The sequence below is a fragment of the Peromyscus eremicus genome, chromosome 9, assembly GCF_949786415.1.
Source record: "Peromyscus eremicus chromosome 9, PerEre_H2_v1, whole genome shotgun sequence".
Classification (NCBI taxonomy): Eukaryota; Metazoa; Chordata; class Mammalia; order Rodentia; family Cricetidae; genus Peromyscus; species Peromyscus eremicus.
The window spans coordinates 83,572,821-83,589,333 of NC_081425.1; the positions used below are offsets into that span (position 1 = coordinate 83,572,821).

General features: G+C 49.7%; 1 protein-coding gene across 1 annotated transcript in view; it reads left to right on the forward strand.

The window, feature by feature from the left end:
- Sh3bp5 (SH3 domain binding protein 5) overlaps positions 1-16,513 on the forward strand; it is a 67,793-nt gene that overhangs the window by 49,188 nt on the left and 2,092 nt on the right. Inside the window, exons 4-7 of the mRNA XM_059273896.1 lie at positions 4,411-4,575; positions 11,790-11,920; positions 13,839-13,881; positions 14,588-14,807. Of these exons, the coding sequence (XP_059129879.1) occupies positions 4,411-4,575; positions 11,790-11,920; positions 13,839-13,881; positions 14,588-14,807 (559 nt within the window). The remainder of the gene's footprint in view (positions 1-4,410; positions 4,576-11,789; positions 11,921-13,838; positions 13,882-14,587; positions 14,808-16,513) is intronic.

Here is a 16,513-nt window from a genome sequence, read left to right on the forward strand (position 1 = left end):
CCGAGTCATGGAGGTATTTCAGTCTTTTCCTGTAAGCATCTTACAGCCCAAACAGAGCTGTGCAAGTGCCTCAGTGGTACTCTTAGACACAGGCCTCACCTCTCCGGTTTACTCATTGGTTTTCTCTGCTGAGTGAACAACTGCATGACCTCGAAGCCCAGAGCCAAAAGCCCTTAGTCGGATCGTGTAATAACAGGGTCCGGGGCTTTGTTGTGCTTCAAAGGCTGAATTTTAATAGTTGTGTCCAGGATCTCTAGGTGTCATCTTTCATACGATGGTGAAAATTATGAAGCTGAGTGGGTAGCTCAGCAGGAGAGCATTTGCCTGGCATGTGTCAGCTCCTGGGTTCCACCCACAGGATAGATGAATGAATGAATGAATGAATGAATGAATGAACTAACTAGATAATCAGCTTTCTCTGGGATTACTAAATTGGCTTCTGCTGTTCAGGGTTCTGTGTCTTGTGATGTAACTGGAATACTCTATCAAGTTAAATTTCAAATTGCTCTTGGATGATTCTAATGGCATGGCCTCAGGTCCAACACCTGAGAAATCTCTGTCGGGAGACTTTAATAACCTCTTCCTTCACACTCTCTCCTCTCTCAGTTCATGTCTAGTGTGCACCTCAGAAAGTCCCCACATCTGTTTCCAGAGCTCTTTCCACCTTCTAGGTGTTCCTTCTGCAGTACCTGACTTCTTGGCATTGCTGTAAGAAAATGCCTAGACTGGAAACGTAAACAGCAGGCATGTTCTGGAGGCTGGAAGTCCCCCAGAGTTCCCGTAGAGTCAGTGTCTGGTGAGGAGTCTTTCCTGGGTTCACACCGTGTGCTCACTGCAGGAGTTCACGCTCATTCTTTTCCTAAGATTTTATTTTTGCCTTTTTATTTGTGTGTGTAAGAGGGTGCTGGGTCCCCTGGAGCTGGAGTCTCGGGTGACTGTAAATCACTGTTGTAAAGCTGTGGAGTCTGGAGGGGTAGGAAAAGTTTCTGCACCCCAATAAGCCTCTCCACGGATGCAGCAATCCAAATCAGACCAAATCAAACTGAATAAGAAAAGGCCCAGGTTTAATGGGGAAAATGGTCCCAAAGGATTTTCCAGCCCCCAGAGAGGGGACAGGGAAGAAAGACGGAAAAACCATGTGTCTGTTTTCTGGGGTGCAGTTTAAGTACTCTGTGGGAGTGGTCTTGAGCATCTCTCGGGGAGGAGTGGTGTTTGGCAGGCTTGAGACAGGGCTGCATTTGAGGAGAGAGTGGGGAAGGGGAGCTGAGGTGGGGTTTCCACCAGAACCTTCCAGACTCTTTGGTGTATGGGTGCCAGGGGCTGAGGTGGAGCTTCCACCAGAACAGGATGGGTCACAATTCACCCTTTCCTGAACCTGTCCAGATTCACCCTTCTTGAATCTGTCTGGAAAGGTGGAGGCCCCAGGGCTGTCCTTCTGGGAGAAGGAAGAAAGGGTAGGAGGATGCTCAGCTTGGTGAGGATGAGTCATGTCTGGTATCCAGTTACTTTTCAGTGACTGGTTAGTTCTAGAGAGGGTGGGCATCTCTATCCCTATGTGGCTAAGGCTACCTCAGTGGATGTAGTTGGCTGGTAGGTGGACATTCATTAAGGCTTCTATTATTACTATTATTAATTAATTAATTAAATTTTTTTGAGACAGGATCTTGTTGTATAGCCCAGGCTGGCTTTTAAAAGTACTCTTTGCAGGTGGTGGTGGCACACACCTTTAATCCCAGAATTTGTGAAGCAGTGACAGGTGGATTTCCATGAGTTTCGAGGCCAGTCTGGTCTACAGAGGACAGCCAGGGCTGTTATATAGAGAAACCCTGTCTTGAAACAAACAAACAAACAAACAACCCCCCTGCAGCCCTGTCTCGTGATACAACTTCAGATGCTTTCTCTAACCTCAAGTACTCCCCTGGTCTCCATCCTCTGAGCTGCAGCTCCTCCCTGCCCTTCAGGCCTCTCTCCAGGACCGCCCTTCTTTACGAATCCTTCCTCTTATAGGAGGCAAGGCCCCTTCTGCCCTCATGCACAGCCTGGAAGCACAGATATGTGCGCTTCAGCCACAGATGGGTCTCGGTCTCCTGAGTGGATCTCTGGTCTGGAGGGCTAGGACTGTGGGTGCACAGGCCAGACCAGGGGATGCCCATCATGGGTTACCATGGGTCACTGAGCTGTTTCTCCCCGGGGCTGCTGTGCTCTGGGCTCAGCTGCTTTGTTTCTTTTCCCCTTAATTTTCTTTGCAAAGTACCTTCAGTCTCTGTGAAGATTTCCTCTAAGTCACGTGAGACTTTCTCTGGGGAAGGGTGAGGCCCTGTTGTTCCCCTCCTAAGTCCCAGGGGCTGTCCTGTTAGTGTCCCATCAGGGTTTCTGTAATTGGCCCAGGGGAAGTGATGCTGTGGCAGATTAACATGGAGCATGGCCTGCCTCTGCTCTGGTGGGAAATTGGAGGTGAGCCCAAGGAGAGTTGGGGCTGTAGTGTGATGCTGCTTCCTTTGTTAGGGGAGCATGTGCTACAGTGTGAGTATGTGGTCAGAGAATGGCCTCGGGTGTCAGCTCTCACCTTCCACCTTGTTTGAGACAGTGTCTTGTTTTCGCTCCTGCGTTCACCAGGCTAACCGCTGGCCTGTCAGCTTCTGGGGAGTCTCCTGTCTCCTCCATCTCCCATCTCGCCATGGAGTGCCAGTGTTACAGATGTGTGCTACCGGATCTGGCTTTATGTGGGATCTGGGGACCTGAACTTAGGTCCTTATACTTGGCACAGCAAGCGCTTTACCCAGCAAGCCATCTCCCCAGCCCTGTGTCTGTCTTTTTTTTTTTTTTGTTTGTTTGTTTGTTTTTTGTTTTTCAAGACAGGGTTTCTCTGTGTAGCTTTGAGCCTTTCCTGGAACTCACTCTGTAGCCCAGGCTGGCCTCGAACTCACAGAGATCCACCTGCCTATGCCTCCCGGGTGCTGGGATTAAAGGCGTGCGCCACCACCGCCGGCCCAGCCCTGTTTCTGATGCAGTCAGCAGACACATCAGTGGCTCACTCTTGAGGGAGGAGCATCATTGTCCAAACATAGCAGTGCAGAGTCACTTATGCAAATTTATAGTTTCTGGTAATCACTGAAGTAAAATTAACTTTGGTATATTTGATTTGATCTAGCAGATCTCGAATATTTTCTCATCATTGATCAGAAAAATGACTAATGTGATAATTAACATTTTTTTGTTCAGTCTTTGAAATGCAGTGTTTTTTCTTTTCACGTGTATGTGTGTGGTGAGCATACATGTGTGTTTGCATAGCCACAATGTGTGGCACACACATGAGCAGGTGCTCATAAATGTGTGGGTACATGTACATGTGCATGTGTGTGGGTGGGTATCAGGAATCCTCCTCAATCAGTTGCCCACCTTATTTTTTGAGGCAGGGTCTCAGTCAAACCCAGAGCTCTGAGGTATAGCTCGTCTCTAACCAGCGTGCTTCAAGGACCCCATCTTCATTTTCCAAGCTGTGGCAGGTGCCACACCTCCCCGGAATTTATGTGACTTTCGGGGATCTGAACCCCTAGGCCTCTTGCTTCTGTATCGTGCAAGCAGCAGGGCCTGAGTTCTCAATCCCCAGGACCCACATAAGAAAGCCGGGCATGGTGGTGCGTGCTGTAATTCAGCACTGGGGAGGCGGATGGATTCCTAGAGCTCACTGGCCAGCCAGCCTAGCTTAACAGGTGAATTTCAGGCCAGTGAGAAACCTTGTCACAGAGAACAAGGCTCCAGGATGAACCTCGGGCTTCTCTGCACACATGTACATATAAACACTCATGTACACACACACACACACACACACACACACACACGCACGCATCACATGTGCTGGGGCTGCTGTCGCTGTGAGGATGGCTGTAGGATTATGTTGGTAATAGGTCCTGGGCCTGCCCCTGCCACCAGTGGCCTGTCTCTGCAGTTAGTGTGGACCGAGGCGGCGGCCATGCTAGGCTGGCACTCATGTTGTGGGGCGTTCGCCTGAAGCCTTGCTTCTGACCAGCTTTGGAATCTCAGGGGTGAGGGTGTTTTCAGCTACTGTGCCTCATCTGTAGCACAAAGCCCCACAACTATGGTCTCTGGGGGCACTTTGGGTTCTGATGTACAGGGAAAGGGTCCAGGACTGCTGCGCCTGCCTGGGCTTCGTTCCTGAGCCCGGGCTTTGGAGAATGGCCACAACTGCCTTAGCCATTACCATCACAGATGCAAGATCTATGCGGTTACTCATCTGTTGAGCTCCAGACTGTGAAGACTGTCTGCTGACCTATCTGGGTTCCGCTCAGCCATCAGCCACCTGTTGCCCCGTCCCATTCTCCGGGGTGGTGGTGATGGGCCCCACGGACTCCTGGCCTTTGCCTCACAAGACCTTCTCTCTCTCAACAGGCTCAGCTGGAAGCTCAGAAGGCCACACAGGACTTCCAGAGGGCCACCGAGGTGCTCCGTGCTGCCAAGGAGACCATCTCCCTGGCTGAGCAGCGGCTGCTGGAGGATGACAAACGACAGTTTGATTCCGCTTGGCAGGAGATGCTGAATCACGCCACTCAGAGGGTAGGAGTGACGTGTGTACACTGGCCATGGGCACCTGGGCCTGGATGCTGTGTGTTCTTTGGGTCCCCACAGGAGTAGAGACAGGTTCCCGGGTAGCCTGAAACGCTCCTGTAAAGGTCATGGGCTGTCTGCTCTGTGTAGCCTTTTCAGGGCACTGGCTTTAAGCCATACTCAGGCATGACTGTCCCCCAGTGACAGATGAGGCTAATCTTTCTCTGTATTGCCTGAAACTTGTCTGGTTCACATGGTCCCTGAATGCCTTGGCAGTGGAATCAGATTTCCCAGAGGGGCCAGGATGCTCTCCAAGGTTGGCTCCCAGGACACCAGAAGGACCACAGGTCCCTGGTAGAAGTCCCATTAACCGTCTCAACCTGCCCATGGGTGTGTATGTTGGTGGGTGAAGTGCCTAGTCCAGAAACAAGTGGGCACTCACTCACTCACTCAGGCAGGGCCTTCCGGGTGACGCTGGGGTCTGGGGAGTAGTAAGTATGTAGTAGGCAGTAGCTGGGAGTGATTGTCATGTGTGATTTATGTCAGCATTATTTGGCCCTCTACCTGCTCCCAAGGACTTCCTCTCTGGCTACCTTGCTCAGAATTGGAAGTGATAATTGTCTTGGTCTAGGTAGGCTACTAAACGAAATTCCATAAACTGACTGGCTCCTACATAGAGAGATATTTCTCACAGTTCTGGAAGCTAGGAAGTCCAGAATCAAGGCTGACATATGTGGTGTCTGACTGTTTATGGTTCTCAGAGGGCCAACTTCTCTTAAAGTGGCAAATGAGCATTCTCTTCTTGTGCTAGGGATCGAACCCAGGACCTTTCACATTGTAGGCAAGCAGTCTAACACTGAACTACATCCCCAGTCCTTGGGCACTGGTCCTATAGCACCACTCCCTGAAGGCCCACAATATCACCACATTGGGGACATTCCTACCCTAGCAAGTAGTGCCACGTGCTTAACGCTGTAGACTCGGGTTTGCTGAGGTCACCGAATATTCCTGGATACTGCGTCCCTCTACCAGGTACAGCTCTAGTTCTTCTGATTCTTGGTCTCCTTGGCACCAGCTTGTCCCCCACAAGGCCAAAGGTTTGCTGTAGGGCAGGCAGAGGAGCTGCGGTCCCTGGGCGCAGACTGTAGCTTTGGTTTCAGTAAGGGACAGGAAGGCTGTCTGTGGGGCTAGAAAAGAGGTCCAGGAGTCAGTGCCAGTGGCTGCTCCCGTCAGTCTCCCCTGCCACAGTTGCTCAGGTCCTGGGGAATCTGATGATTAAAGACGGTCTGAGTATCTTTAAATAGAAAAGCCTGACGTACAAATGACTTCAGGAGGCAGATCGGACTTGACTTTCCACCAACTCTCCCTGGGGCTGGAGACAGACCCTGTGGCTGGCGGCTTTGAGCTTCCTGCCCCCTAGTGGCCATGGTGCTTCTAGACCCCGCGAGGCTGAGAAAATTCTTCCGGGGTCAGCTGTAGAGAAACCTGAAGGGGAGGTTGGAAGAGGTGCAGAGCCCTGGGAGAGGAGAAGCAGCAGCTAACGAAGCCGCAGGCCCGCCTTTCCTTTTGGTCCTCTTGCCCTCCAAAGCTGTAGATCTGTAGCAGCCTGTAAGAGGCCGTTTCAGAAATCCCAAATGTATCTGCTTATGGTGGTATATGCTTAGTCTTTGGAAACAGCGTTCTGGGGTCTGCAGCAAACAGACTGTGGAGCTTTACAAGGTCGCTTCAGACCTCCTCAGGTCAGTTGGGGCTTCACAGTGGCCCCTGGACCCTCTGGCCACTAAAACAAAGGACCCCAGCATCTGGTTCATGTGGTAGGGGGCAGCAACCTGTGTGAGTCAAGGTGGAGTTCTGGCTCACAGGCCAGGCCTTCCCATCGTGGACAGTGTTTCCTTTACTTTGGTTCCGTCATGGTTGCATAGCCTTGGGATGATTCTAATGGAACTGGTGAGAAATGATCCTCCCCTCGGAGCAGGTAGGCTCAGTAACAGAACAAGTGCCTGCCCTTAGCCTGTAAGAAGCCAGATCCGTCTCTGACAACAGGGGGGAAAAAACACATAAAAATGCTCTTGAGACCATGACCTTTCCCTACCTCATTATACACTACTCAGAGCTTCAGCCTGCAGGGAAGTATAGACACAATCCTTCCTGCAGTCCAGATGCTCATGTTTGGCTCTGAAATAGCATGAGTGACTGTGACCCTCTGTCTGAATCGAGCATTTCTCCCAATGGGACTCCTGGGGACCGTTTCCCAGGCCTCCTGGGGGCTAGCATGCTGGGATGCCTCAGCAGAAGGCCATGCAGGGCCTGGCTGCCTTCTGGAGATGCCAGGACGCCTGTTTCATTAGGGGAATGGAGCTTCTTATAACCCTCTCCTCCGTATCTCCACATGGTCCTCACCTTAGGCCATCTGTCTCCTTGTAGTCCCCAGTCTAATGGCAACATTAGATGGCCATACTGAAGCTGTAACACCCTAGATGTCTGGAAACCCCAGTATTCTCTAGTGGTCACATGTAACACCATAGACTGGCCATGGGGACAGTTCTCGACTTGGTGCTGAGAAACAGCACATGGTTCCAGTAACACTGCCAAGCCTGCAGCTGAGCAGCCTCCCCTGGGGCACAGGGCTCATGTCTGCCGTTCCTCAGCACCGGAGGGAGGTTTGGTGGCAGAGGCATCTCCAGACCTTGGCTTCTTGGATCTTGAAGCAGCCTTTGGGGGAAGGCAATGGCTTTCAGTTCTCCAGACAGGAGCGCTGGCAGCCTGAGAGGGAGGAATTGGCTTTCCTCGTGTCTGCTGCAAGGGACCAGATGGAGGAAGAAGGAAATGTGGCGTGGACAGAGGAAGGCAGTCCTTGCTGGTGAGCGGGCAGCAGGGGTTCCTGGAGAGGAAAGGACAAGGCATGGTCAGCCTCTCCTCCAGGCTTCCAGGATGGAAGAGGAGTCGCTGCCAGGAAAACTGCCTGAAGGGGGAGGAGGGCGCCTTATGTCGCCTCCTTGGCGTAGAGGTGCAGTCTGGAGTTGTTGGGTGAGGCTGTGAGGAGATGGGAAAGCCCCTTTCCGCCTGGATGCTTCAGGTTAGAGAGAGGCTGTGGGTGGGCCCCAGGACAAGGCCCAAGTTGGGGGAATAGTCTAAACCCCCGGAATGGAGGAGAAGACCTCTTCCATCATAGACAGCTGTCCCTTTGAGCTACGCTCACCTGTTGCCTTCCAGCTCCGAGAAGGATGTGGAAAGCAGAGCACCACTGCCCATCTTTGTGTGTCCTGTGGTAGTCATGCCATGGCTGTGGCAAATGGGACATAGGGACCTGTGGCAAGATGCAGAGGAGACCTGCAGCCTGTTAGAAGTGTTTCCTCCAAGCTGGGCATGGTGGTACAAGGGGATCCACGGACCATGTGTCAGATGGTATGGGAATACACAGGGAATACGGCATCTCAAATAATGAAACAAAGACCAGTGGCATGCTTACTCCCACCTACTACCCAAATGCCACGTACTCAGGACCCCCCTCCACATGCTGCCTCTGCTACCACAGCGCCTCTGAGCAGCCAGAGCTACCCCCCGCTGCCTGGATCCCACACTGCTTTGAATGATACCTATTGTAGCAGGAGCTGCAATACCCTGCTAGGCTGTCAGCGCCAGGTTTGGCCTCTTGTTCTTTGCCACAGGAGGTGCTTATCAGTGTAAATGGTGTAGCAGTGTGGCAGTAAAACAAAAGAGCACCTTGTAGAGATGGGGATAGGGAACCTGAGTCTGGACAAATACCCGACCAACGGGAGCTTCCGGGAGCCAGGGGTGGCCCCGGAGAAGGCTTTCCTCTGTGGCTCTATCTCTCTTGCCCCATGCTGATCCACCTTTCCAGGGGGAGGTTTTTGTCCCTGGGCTCTTCATCTCCCCCTCATGTCTAGCTTCCCTCCCCCATCACTGCACACAGCTTATGCCTGATCCTAGGCTGCTGATGGAGGAACCTCCTTGGTTTCCTAAGAAGTCTACCAAGGTGACTTGCTTGGTGGCCACTGGGCAGGAAGCTGTGTGTGTGGTGGTGGGGGTCTCTTTCCAGGGCTGGAGGTTGTGTAGGTGGAGAGGCGGGATGCAGACGAAGTATGGTGATGTGTCCTGATGTGTGTCACCTCTGAAGGCATGGCTGGCTGTGTAGCAAAGTGCTTGGGGCGTTCTGGGTGCTGACGTTTGGAAAGCCTTTGCTTGTTTGCAGCCTGGGAGCTGGCGTGGAATGAGAGTCTCTGTACAGCTGGGGAGGGCCCTGCTTCGCCTGGGACACTTTCTGTTCAGCAGCTGGAAACTGCATCTTTTCAGTTGAGTCCACTTCAAGTGCATCTGTTCGGTTCTGTGCAGAGCTCCCCATAAAAGAACGAATCACCTCTGATATATTGTCTGAGAAGCATAGGGTTTTCAGGTTTCATAAAAGTTAAGGCAATAATTCATTAAGAGCCCAGCCCTGGTGGTGGTGGTGGTGGTGGTGGTGGTGGTGGTGGTGGTGGTGGTGGTGGTGGTGCATAGCCTTTAATCCCAGCACTCAGGAGGCAGAGGCAGACAGGATCTCTGTGAGTTCTAGGCCAGCCCAGTTTACAAAGTGAGTTCCAGAATAGCCAGAGGTGTTACACAGAGAAACCCTGCCTCGAAAAACCAAAATAACAACAACAATAATAATAATTCATTTAAAGCTTAAGATTCAAGACTAGACTGAGGAGCTACTGCTGTTTCCCCATGTGTCAAGTGAGATACTTATTTTGTTTCATTGTGAAATATTTGTGTTAGAAATAAAAAAGGGAAGGATTCTTCTAGCTCTCTAGCTAGCATGTTGCCTTGCTCCAGCCTGACTCTCTTCTCTCCTTTTCCTTAAAAATTATTATACATTTATAAAACACATTATAATAAGGTAAAAGCATAATTATTATACAAGCAAAAAATATTATCATGGTAGTGGTTTGACCTGATAAAGGAGGAAATTACTATGTTATGCTAGTTCTGAATATTTGGATTCAAGTAATCGAGTTTAGTCATTAATAAAAAAAAAAAAAAAAAAAAAAAAAAAAGACCCACAGGGCAATCCGAGGAAGTCACTCCTTCCCATGACTCCATCTTAAGTCAAGCTGACAAAAATTAACCAGCCCCACTGTCCCTTGTCAGCTTGACACATGGACACATCACTATTAACAGTGTTCCCAGGACCTCTTACTAATATCACAGTGTAAAATACAGGCCAGAGCCAGGCATGTGCATATCTTTAATCCTAGCAGTCAGGAGGCTCAGACAGGTGGATCCCTGAGAATCCAAGGCCAGCTGGACCTACAAACCGAGTTCCAGGCCAGCCAGAGCTACACAGTAAGGCCTTGTCTCAATAACAAAAAGGAAAGAAAAACAATAAAATGCAACCAAACATTTCAAAGTTCCTTGGTGGGCTGGAGAGCTGCTCAGCAGTTAAAGAGAACTGTCTTCTCTTCTAGAGGACCCAGGTTCAATTCCCAGTACTTACATGGAGGCTCACAACTGTCTGTAACTCAGTTCCAGGGGCTCTGACCCCTTCCTCTGGCTTCCACAGGCAACAGGCACTCATGTAGTGCACAGACATACATGCATGCAAAACACATACATACATAAAATACAAATAAATACATCTAAAAAACCATTTTAAAAGTCCCATTGTCAAAAATTCAGCACATAAAAGTCTAATTTTTTTCTTTCAACATATCCAAAGTCTCTTAACTGTGGATCCCTGTAAAATAAAAAACAAACAAACAAACAAAAAGTTAAATACTTTCTTCAAAAGGAAATATAAAAACAAGTCAAAGAAAAACTCAACATCCAGCAGTATAAATCAAATTCTGTAGTTCAGTGTCCAGTGTCCGGAACTCACTCATGATCCGGATCCAAAGGGCATGGGCAGCCCCCCTCCTCCAGCTTTGCCACCCACAGCATGTGCACAGCTTGTTTCAGACTCGGGCTGTCTCCACTTGACACCTGATTCTTCCTTGGTGGTTGCTCCATAGTCCCAGCATCTCCAATATCCTGGGGTCTTCACTGCAACTGAGGCTGCACCTTCACCAGGGACTTCTCCTGGTCAGCCAGTCCTCAGTTTCTTTCCTTGATCTTGTCCATCCTGGGCTCTCTACTGAACCAGGGCTGACTGGATGTCAGAGAATTCCAGTAACCTTTCTGTGTGCTTCTTTCCCCTCAAGTTACAGACACCAGTGACCCTGCTGGGGTCTAGGAGAGAAGCCAAGGACGACACCCCACTCCCTCACCCCACTCAGGTTAACAGGGACTGACCCCGTGACCTTGCCCAACCTCGTCACCATTTCTCTAGTTGTACAGTATAGTGTGGCTGTACCTAGAAGACAGGGAACGCAGCTGTCCTTGCCGTTCTGAAGATCAGGCCTTGCTCTGGTCCTGGTTCAGGGCACACAGGACTCTTGCTGTTGGTTTATCAACAGGTCTGGCGCCATGTTTCGACCAGAACTTTGCCTTTCTCTTGATGGTGGCTTTTTGCAAACCTCAGACTCTAATATGAACAACTTTGTTTTAACTTTAACTGCTGGAATGCACTCTGGGCTCTTCTGTGCCACAACTTCAGGACCGTTGGGGAAAGGCTGCCCTGCTGACTTTTCTGCTGTCGTGCCTAGTTTTAGTGCTTTTCATTTTAATGTTCTTCTAGTTAGGTAGCTCTGAAGCCCCCACTGGTGCAGTTCGGCCATTTGCCTGTCCATCAGGCTGGCCCCCGGGTTCTCCCCAGTTCTGCAGGCCTGCGCAGAAGGAAGTAGATATGGGTTGAAGCTGAGTATTTCACAAATTTCTCAAGATTTTTACTTTTTGATTTTTCTTTTTCAGTCACTGTCATAGCCAACTTGGGTATGTTATCTGACAGACTTTTTCTTTTTCTTTTCTTTTTCTTTTTTTTTGGTTTTTTTGAGACAGGGTTTCTCTGTGTAGCTTTGCGCTTTTCCTGGAACTCACTCTTGTAGCCCAGGCTGATCTCGAACTCACAGAGATCCACCTGGCTCCGCCTCCAGAGTGCTGGGATTAAAGGCGTGCACCACCACCACCACCACCACCACCACCACCACCACTGCCCAGCTCAGCTTTTTCAAACTCTATCAGGAAGAAAGCAGATCCTGTTTTATTGACATTTAATCTTAATCTGTAGATTTTCTCAAGGAACTTTTTGTTTTTTAAATGACATGAGGGCCTCTGCTGTTGTTTGGAAGGTCATGGAGGCCGAGCAGACCAAGACAAGGAGTGAACTGGTACACAAGGAGACGGCAGCCAGGTACAATGCTGCCATGGGCCGCATGCGGCAGCTGGAGAAGAAACTCAAGCGAGCCATCAACAAGTCCAAGTAAGTCTGGGCACATCCGTCCCTGGTTGGGAGCGGCTCTCTTTTGCGTCTGCTCCACTTTTTCTCTACTTTCACTGAAGGATTGCCTGAGCAAGCTCTTTATCTAGGTAGGCCCTAGAGCTCCCTGCCTAGTGCCCTGTGCCCCAGGAGTCCTATGTGACACCCCCATGCCCTCCCCTGCTGCCACTGCCATGGGCAGGGAGGCCGGCAGGGGGCAGGAGAATTGCTCCAGATATGACTTACATGGGTGACACAGAAAAAGGGATTTCCAAAGCAAACTATTATTTGGCCCATAGGCTACGCTTTGGGGAACTCGGCTGGCATGCTTGGCTTTGTAGCTGATGGTATGGACTAGACAAGACCCTGACCCTTAGTTTGCCTATCAGCATGGTAGGGGTGACTTCTGCTCGTCGTTCATGGTTTCTGTGCATCAAGAGCTGCTGAAATGCTACAAGATTGGTTAGTGGCACTTTTCCCAAGCTCTTCTCCTGATACCCCTCTACATGTTGACAAAGTAACGATCATAGTGGGAAAACATGGCTGGGGAGACAGGGTCCCTGTTTCATTCCCTGGGCCTCCAAGGGAAAGGACCCAACAGTGAGTCAGAACTGGGACAGAGAGTTATGTGCTAAGCTACTGATGTCTGCTCCTCCTGGTTCCAAGCAGCTACAAGCTTGACAGAGAACCTGTGTTCAGGTGAAAGAACATGCCAGGTGAGTAAGGGAAGACGTTATTAAATGAAGAGGTTGCTGCTGTCTGCTCTGTACTACCCCATGTCTTCTCCTGGGCTCACCCTCTGACTTCTGCCTGCTCCCTCCAACCGTCACATTTACATGCATCTATAGAAATGTTTAAGTGTTTGCCACTGCCCTTCAGTAGATATATGTGACCTGGGGACACAAACCCCTCCCCTCCCCCATGGCCAAGAGAGCAGCTTTCCATGCTGCTTCCTTTGTTTGGTGTGAATACATGGAGTTTCAAGTCCCTGGTGCCCTCTGCATACTTCTCTCACACTTGACCTGTCACTCATCACTGACCTGGTAAGGAAACAAACTCCCTGTGGTCGGTCACACTCTGCCAACCTCTCCAGACACTTTTGGACAACTCCTGTCTGCCTGTGAGACTGGACACCAGTTCCGTGGAATGGCTTCAGGGGCTCCGGTGGGTCACTCTGTCGTCCCCTGTTGCTTTGGTCACACTTCCTTCCCTTGTTCTCCAACTTTGACATTCATGTTCACCTGGACATCTACACCTACCACACTTCTCTACACCTTGGCTGGGCTGATATCCACTCCATTTAGCCACTAAAAGGGGCTTATGCCCACATTTCAGATTTTCCTTATGCACCAAAGGATCCCGCAACGTGTCCTCATCAGCAATTACAGATGCAGGACATAGGAATTTGATGGAGAAACAGCTCAGACACTAAGGCTGCTCCCAAGTGCCAGGTCTTCTGTCTGACCCAAAGTCCAGGGGGCTTGTCTTTCTCCTTGCCTGTAACCTGATTGGTTCACCAATACCTAGCCTTTGTCGCTGTACAAGAGGATCGATTTGAGGTTGAAGAAGTGTCAGTCCTGCTATGCCCAGCTGACAGGAAGTGGTATTGCTTGCTTTCGTAGTTGGTCTCAGCAGAGGAAGTGTTTTTTAGCAGCCTGTTCCTCAGTCCCATCTTCTCTATTGGTCAGTAGACCCCAACAGTCTCCCTAGAGTAAAATGAAGCAGGATGTAAGGTTTCTAAAATCTTGAGATGGGAGTGAGGAGGCTACTGAACTTATGTATCTACTGAGACCTTGGGTGAGCCAGTAGCTCTGCTGGTGTCTGGCCTAAATCCTGAATGGTCTGACTAGCTGTAGTGGATTTATCTGTAGGAGTTCCCCGTGAGATCACATCCTTAATAATTTCTTCCTGTCTTCTGTAGGCCTTATTTTGAGCTCAAGGCAAAGTACTACGTGCAGCTTGAGGTATGTGTGACCTTGGATTTGCCACTGTTTTTTTTTTTTGCCCCCCTCCCTTGTTACTGTTTTGTTCTCTACCCCTACCCACACTCAGCTTTAGTGTGGTAGCTGGCCTTCAGATGACCCATGTGCTGTGAGGGGAAAATGGAGAAACGTATTCCTAGACCTTAGTTCTCAAGTGGTGCTGGGTGTTTGTGCGTTGTCTGGAGCTATTTGCCATTTACTCACTTGCTCACTGAATTGTACTAACTTACTAGGTCTCAGTGTGAGCTCCTAAGACAAGCAGTCCTGGAAACGTTTTGGTAGTAGAGTTCCCAGGCTCTCCACCCTCCTGTCAGAACCTTTGGGGGTTGGGTCAGCAGTCTGCATTGTAAGTAGCCCTACAGGTGATTCAGATACAGGACCAAGAACTTCTGTCTGGGACAAAGTGAGGAGGCTACAGGACTTACCTGTCTACTGTTCCTTCCCTGAGGGCTACATCCTATTAATAACCATTTCTGCATATTCTCACGTCATATGGACTGATGTTGAGATGATAGTGATTTTCTTTACAGGGAGTGGATAGCCATGATGGAAGTAATTGAATCCCCCTTAGGTCCATCATTTCTTGGGTGTTTTGGGAAGTTCTGTGTTGTAATCATGTGTAGCCCCTCTATCAATAGGGATATGCAGAGCCACTCTGGCTTATCAAGTCCTCCATTTTCCCATTCAGCAACTGAAGAAGACAGTGGATGACCTCCAGGCCAAGCTGGCCCTGGCAAAAGGCGAGTATAAGGCAGCCTTGAAGAGCCTGGAGAGGATCTCCGATGAGATACATGAGCGTCGGCGTTCCAATGCCATGGGGCCTCGGGGCTGTGGTGTGGGGGCAGAGGGCAGCATCACATCAGTGGAGAACCTGCCTGGGAGCAAACCGGAGCCTGATGCCATTTCTGGTGAGTCTGGCCAGCGGGGACCAGACAGCACATGTGATCTGCTTTCAGGGCCATCGTGTCCCACAGTCCCTGTCCTTTGCCGGCCACTGGAGAATTGGGGAACTGGGCAGGTCTGCAGGCTGTTGGGTGGTTTCTCATGTTTTGTAGGACACTCTGGTCCTTGGTTTACTACTGAATGTTAGCATTCCATGGCCAAGTAAGTCTGGGAAATGTTCCACGTCCACCCCTCTCACATTAGAACATTCAAGACTTTCAGAAGTTCTGAGGATAGATTTAATAGGGACTTAGGACACAGAGTTGATGACTCAGACCCCAGTTTACCACTGCATGGTGTGGGCTAGCAGGGCCTTGATGTGTGGGCTGCTTCAGCTATGTGATGGGGATAGCGTTTTCTCTGCTGTAAAGGTGAGGAGGGTTGTTAGAGGTGGCAGCTGGCAGCTCTCCCTGGGGTCCAAGCACATGGGATATCCTGTGCAGCTAGGATAAGGACTGACCTAGTTTCTGCTAGTCGAGAAAACTACACTGTGACATTGAACAGACACTTCATGGCTTTTTTCTGTGGGATAATCCATTGTTGCTTAGGCCCCTTCCTCAGCAATTCTTTTCTTTTCCTTATTAGTAGTAGTATTTTTAAAAATAATGTATGTGTATGAGTGTTTTTTCCTACATTTATCTATGTATACCACATGCTTGCCTGGTATTAGAAGAGGTTATCAGATACTCTGGAGTTAGACAGTTGTGAGCTTCCATGTGGGTGCTGGGAATCAAACCTGGGTCCTCTGGAAGAGCAGCAGGTACTCTTAACCACTAAGCCATCGCTAGCCCCACGCTCAACAACTCTAGAAGACCATCAACAAATGCTGAATTGCCAGGTTGAAGGAAAATGAAACTATAATGTAATCAATGACTCTGATTGAGTTACTTTATATATCACTTCTTTAATCCCATACATAGAGCAATCAAGTAGCTTGACAAGGCCACACAGTGGAGTTAGGATCTGAATTCAGTCTGTCTCAAGTAATATAGTACTTCTCTGGAATGCTAGGTGGCCATTTTTAAAGATGCCATAGGCATAAAGGGAACTAGGAAAGACCTTAAAAGTGAGACTGCAGGCTGAGGGGCTCTGAAAACCAGAATGGCGTGTCTCTGAGCCTTGGTTATTCTGGTCCCCAAACTTAGGCACAGCCAGAGCATAGTAAATGAGTGTTGTTCTTTGCTGCAAACAGTGGTCTAGGCAGGCTTTGAGGGAGATCAGAAGTTACTACAGACATTCCATGCAGGGCTGCCCTTTCCAGCGGCAATCGCTGCTTATGTCAGAAGGAAGACTTCAGTCTTCATTGTACGATTACCTCTGTGTAGGGCAGATTACAGAGGGCTAGTGTCTACATTTATCTTCCCATTTCTTCTCCTCTCTTCTTTCTCTTTTCTTCTGTGCTGGGATGGAAATCAGGCCTTTGTATATGCTAGACATGCACTCTGCCCCAGCCATCCCTAGCTACCCTTTCTAGGTAGCACCTGCCGGCATAGAATTATAGAGCAGGAATTAAGTTATTTCTACAACACTGACTTTCCATGAGACCTAGCTGCTGCTGCCTTTCAAAATGCTCTGGAGGCTGGTCAGAAGGCTCAGGAAGGTTGTAGATCCTACAGACTCCATGCTGTGGGACTGCCTGCCAGCAGACAGCGTGTTTGCAAGCCTTTAAGGA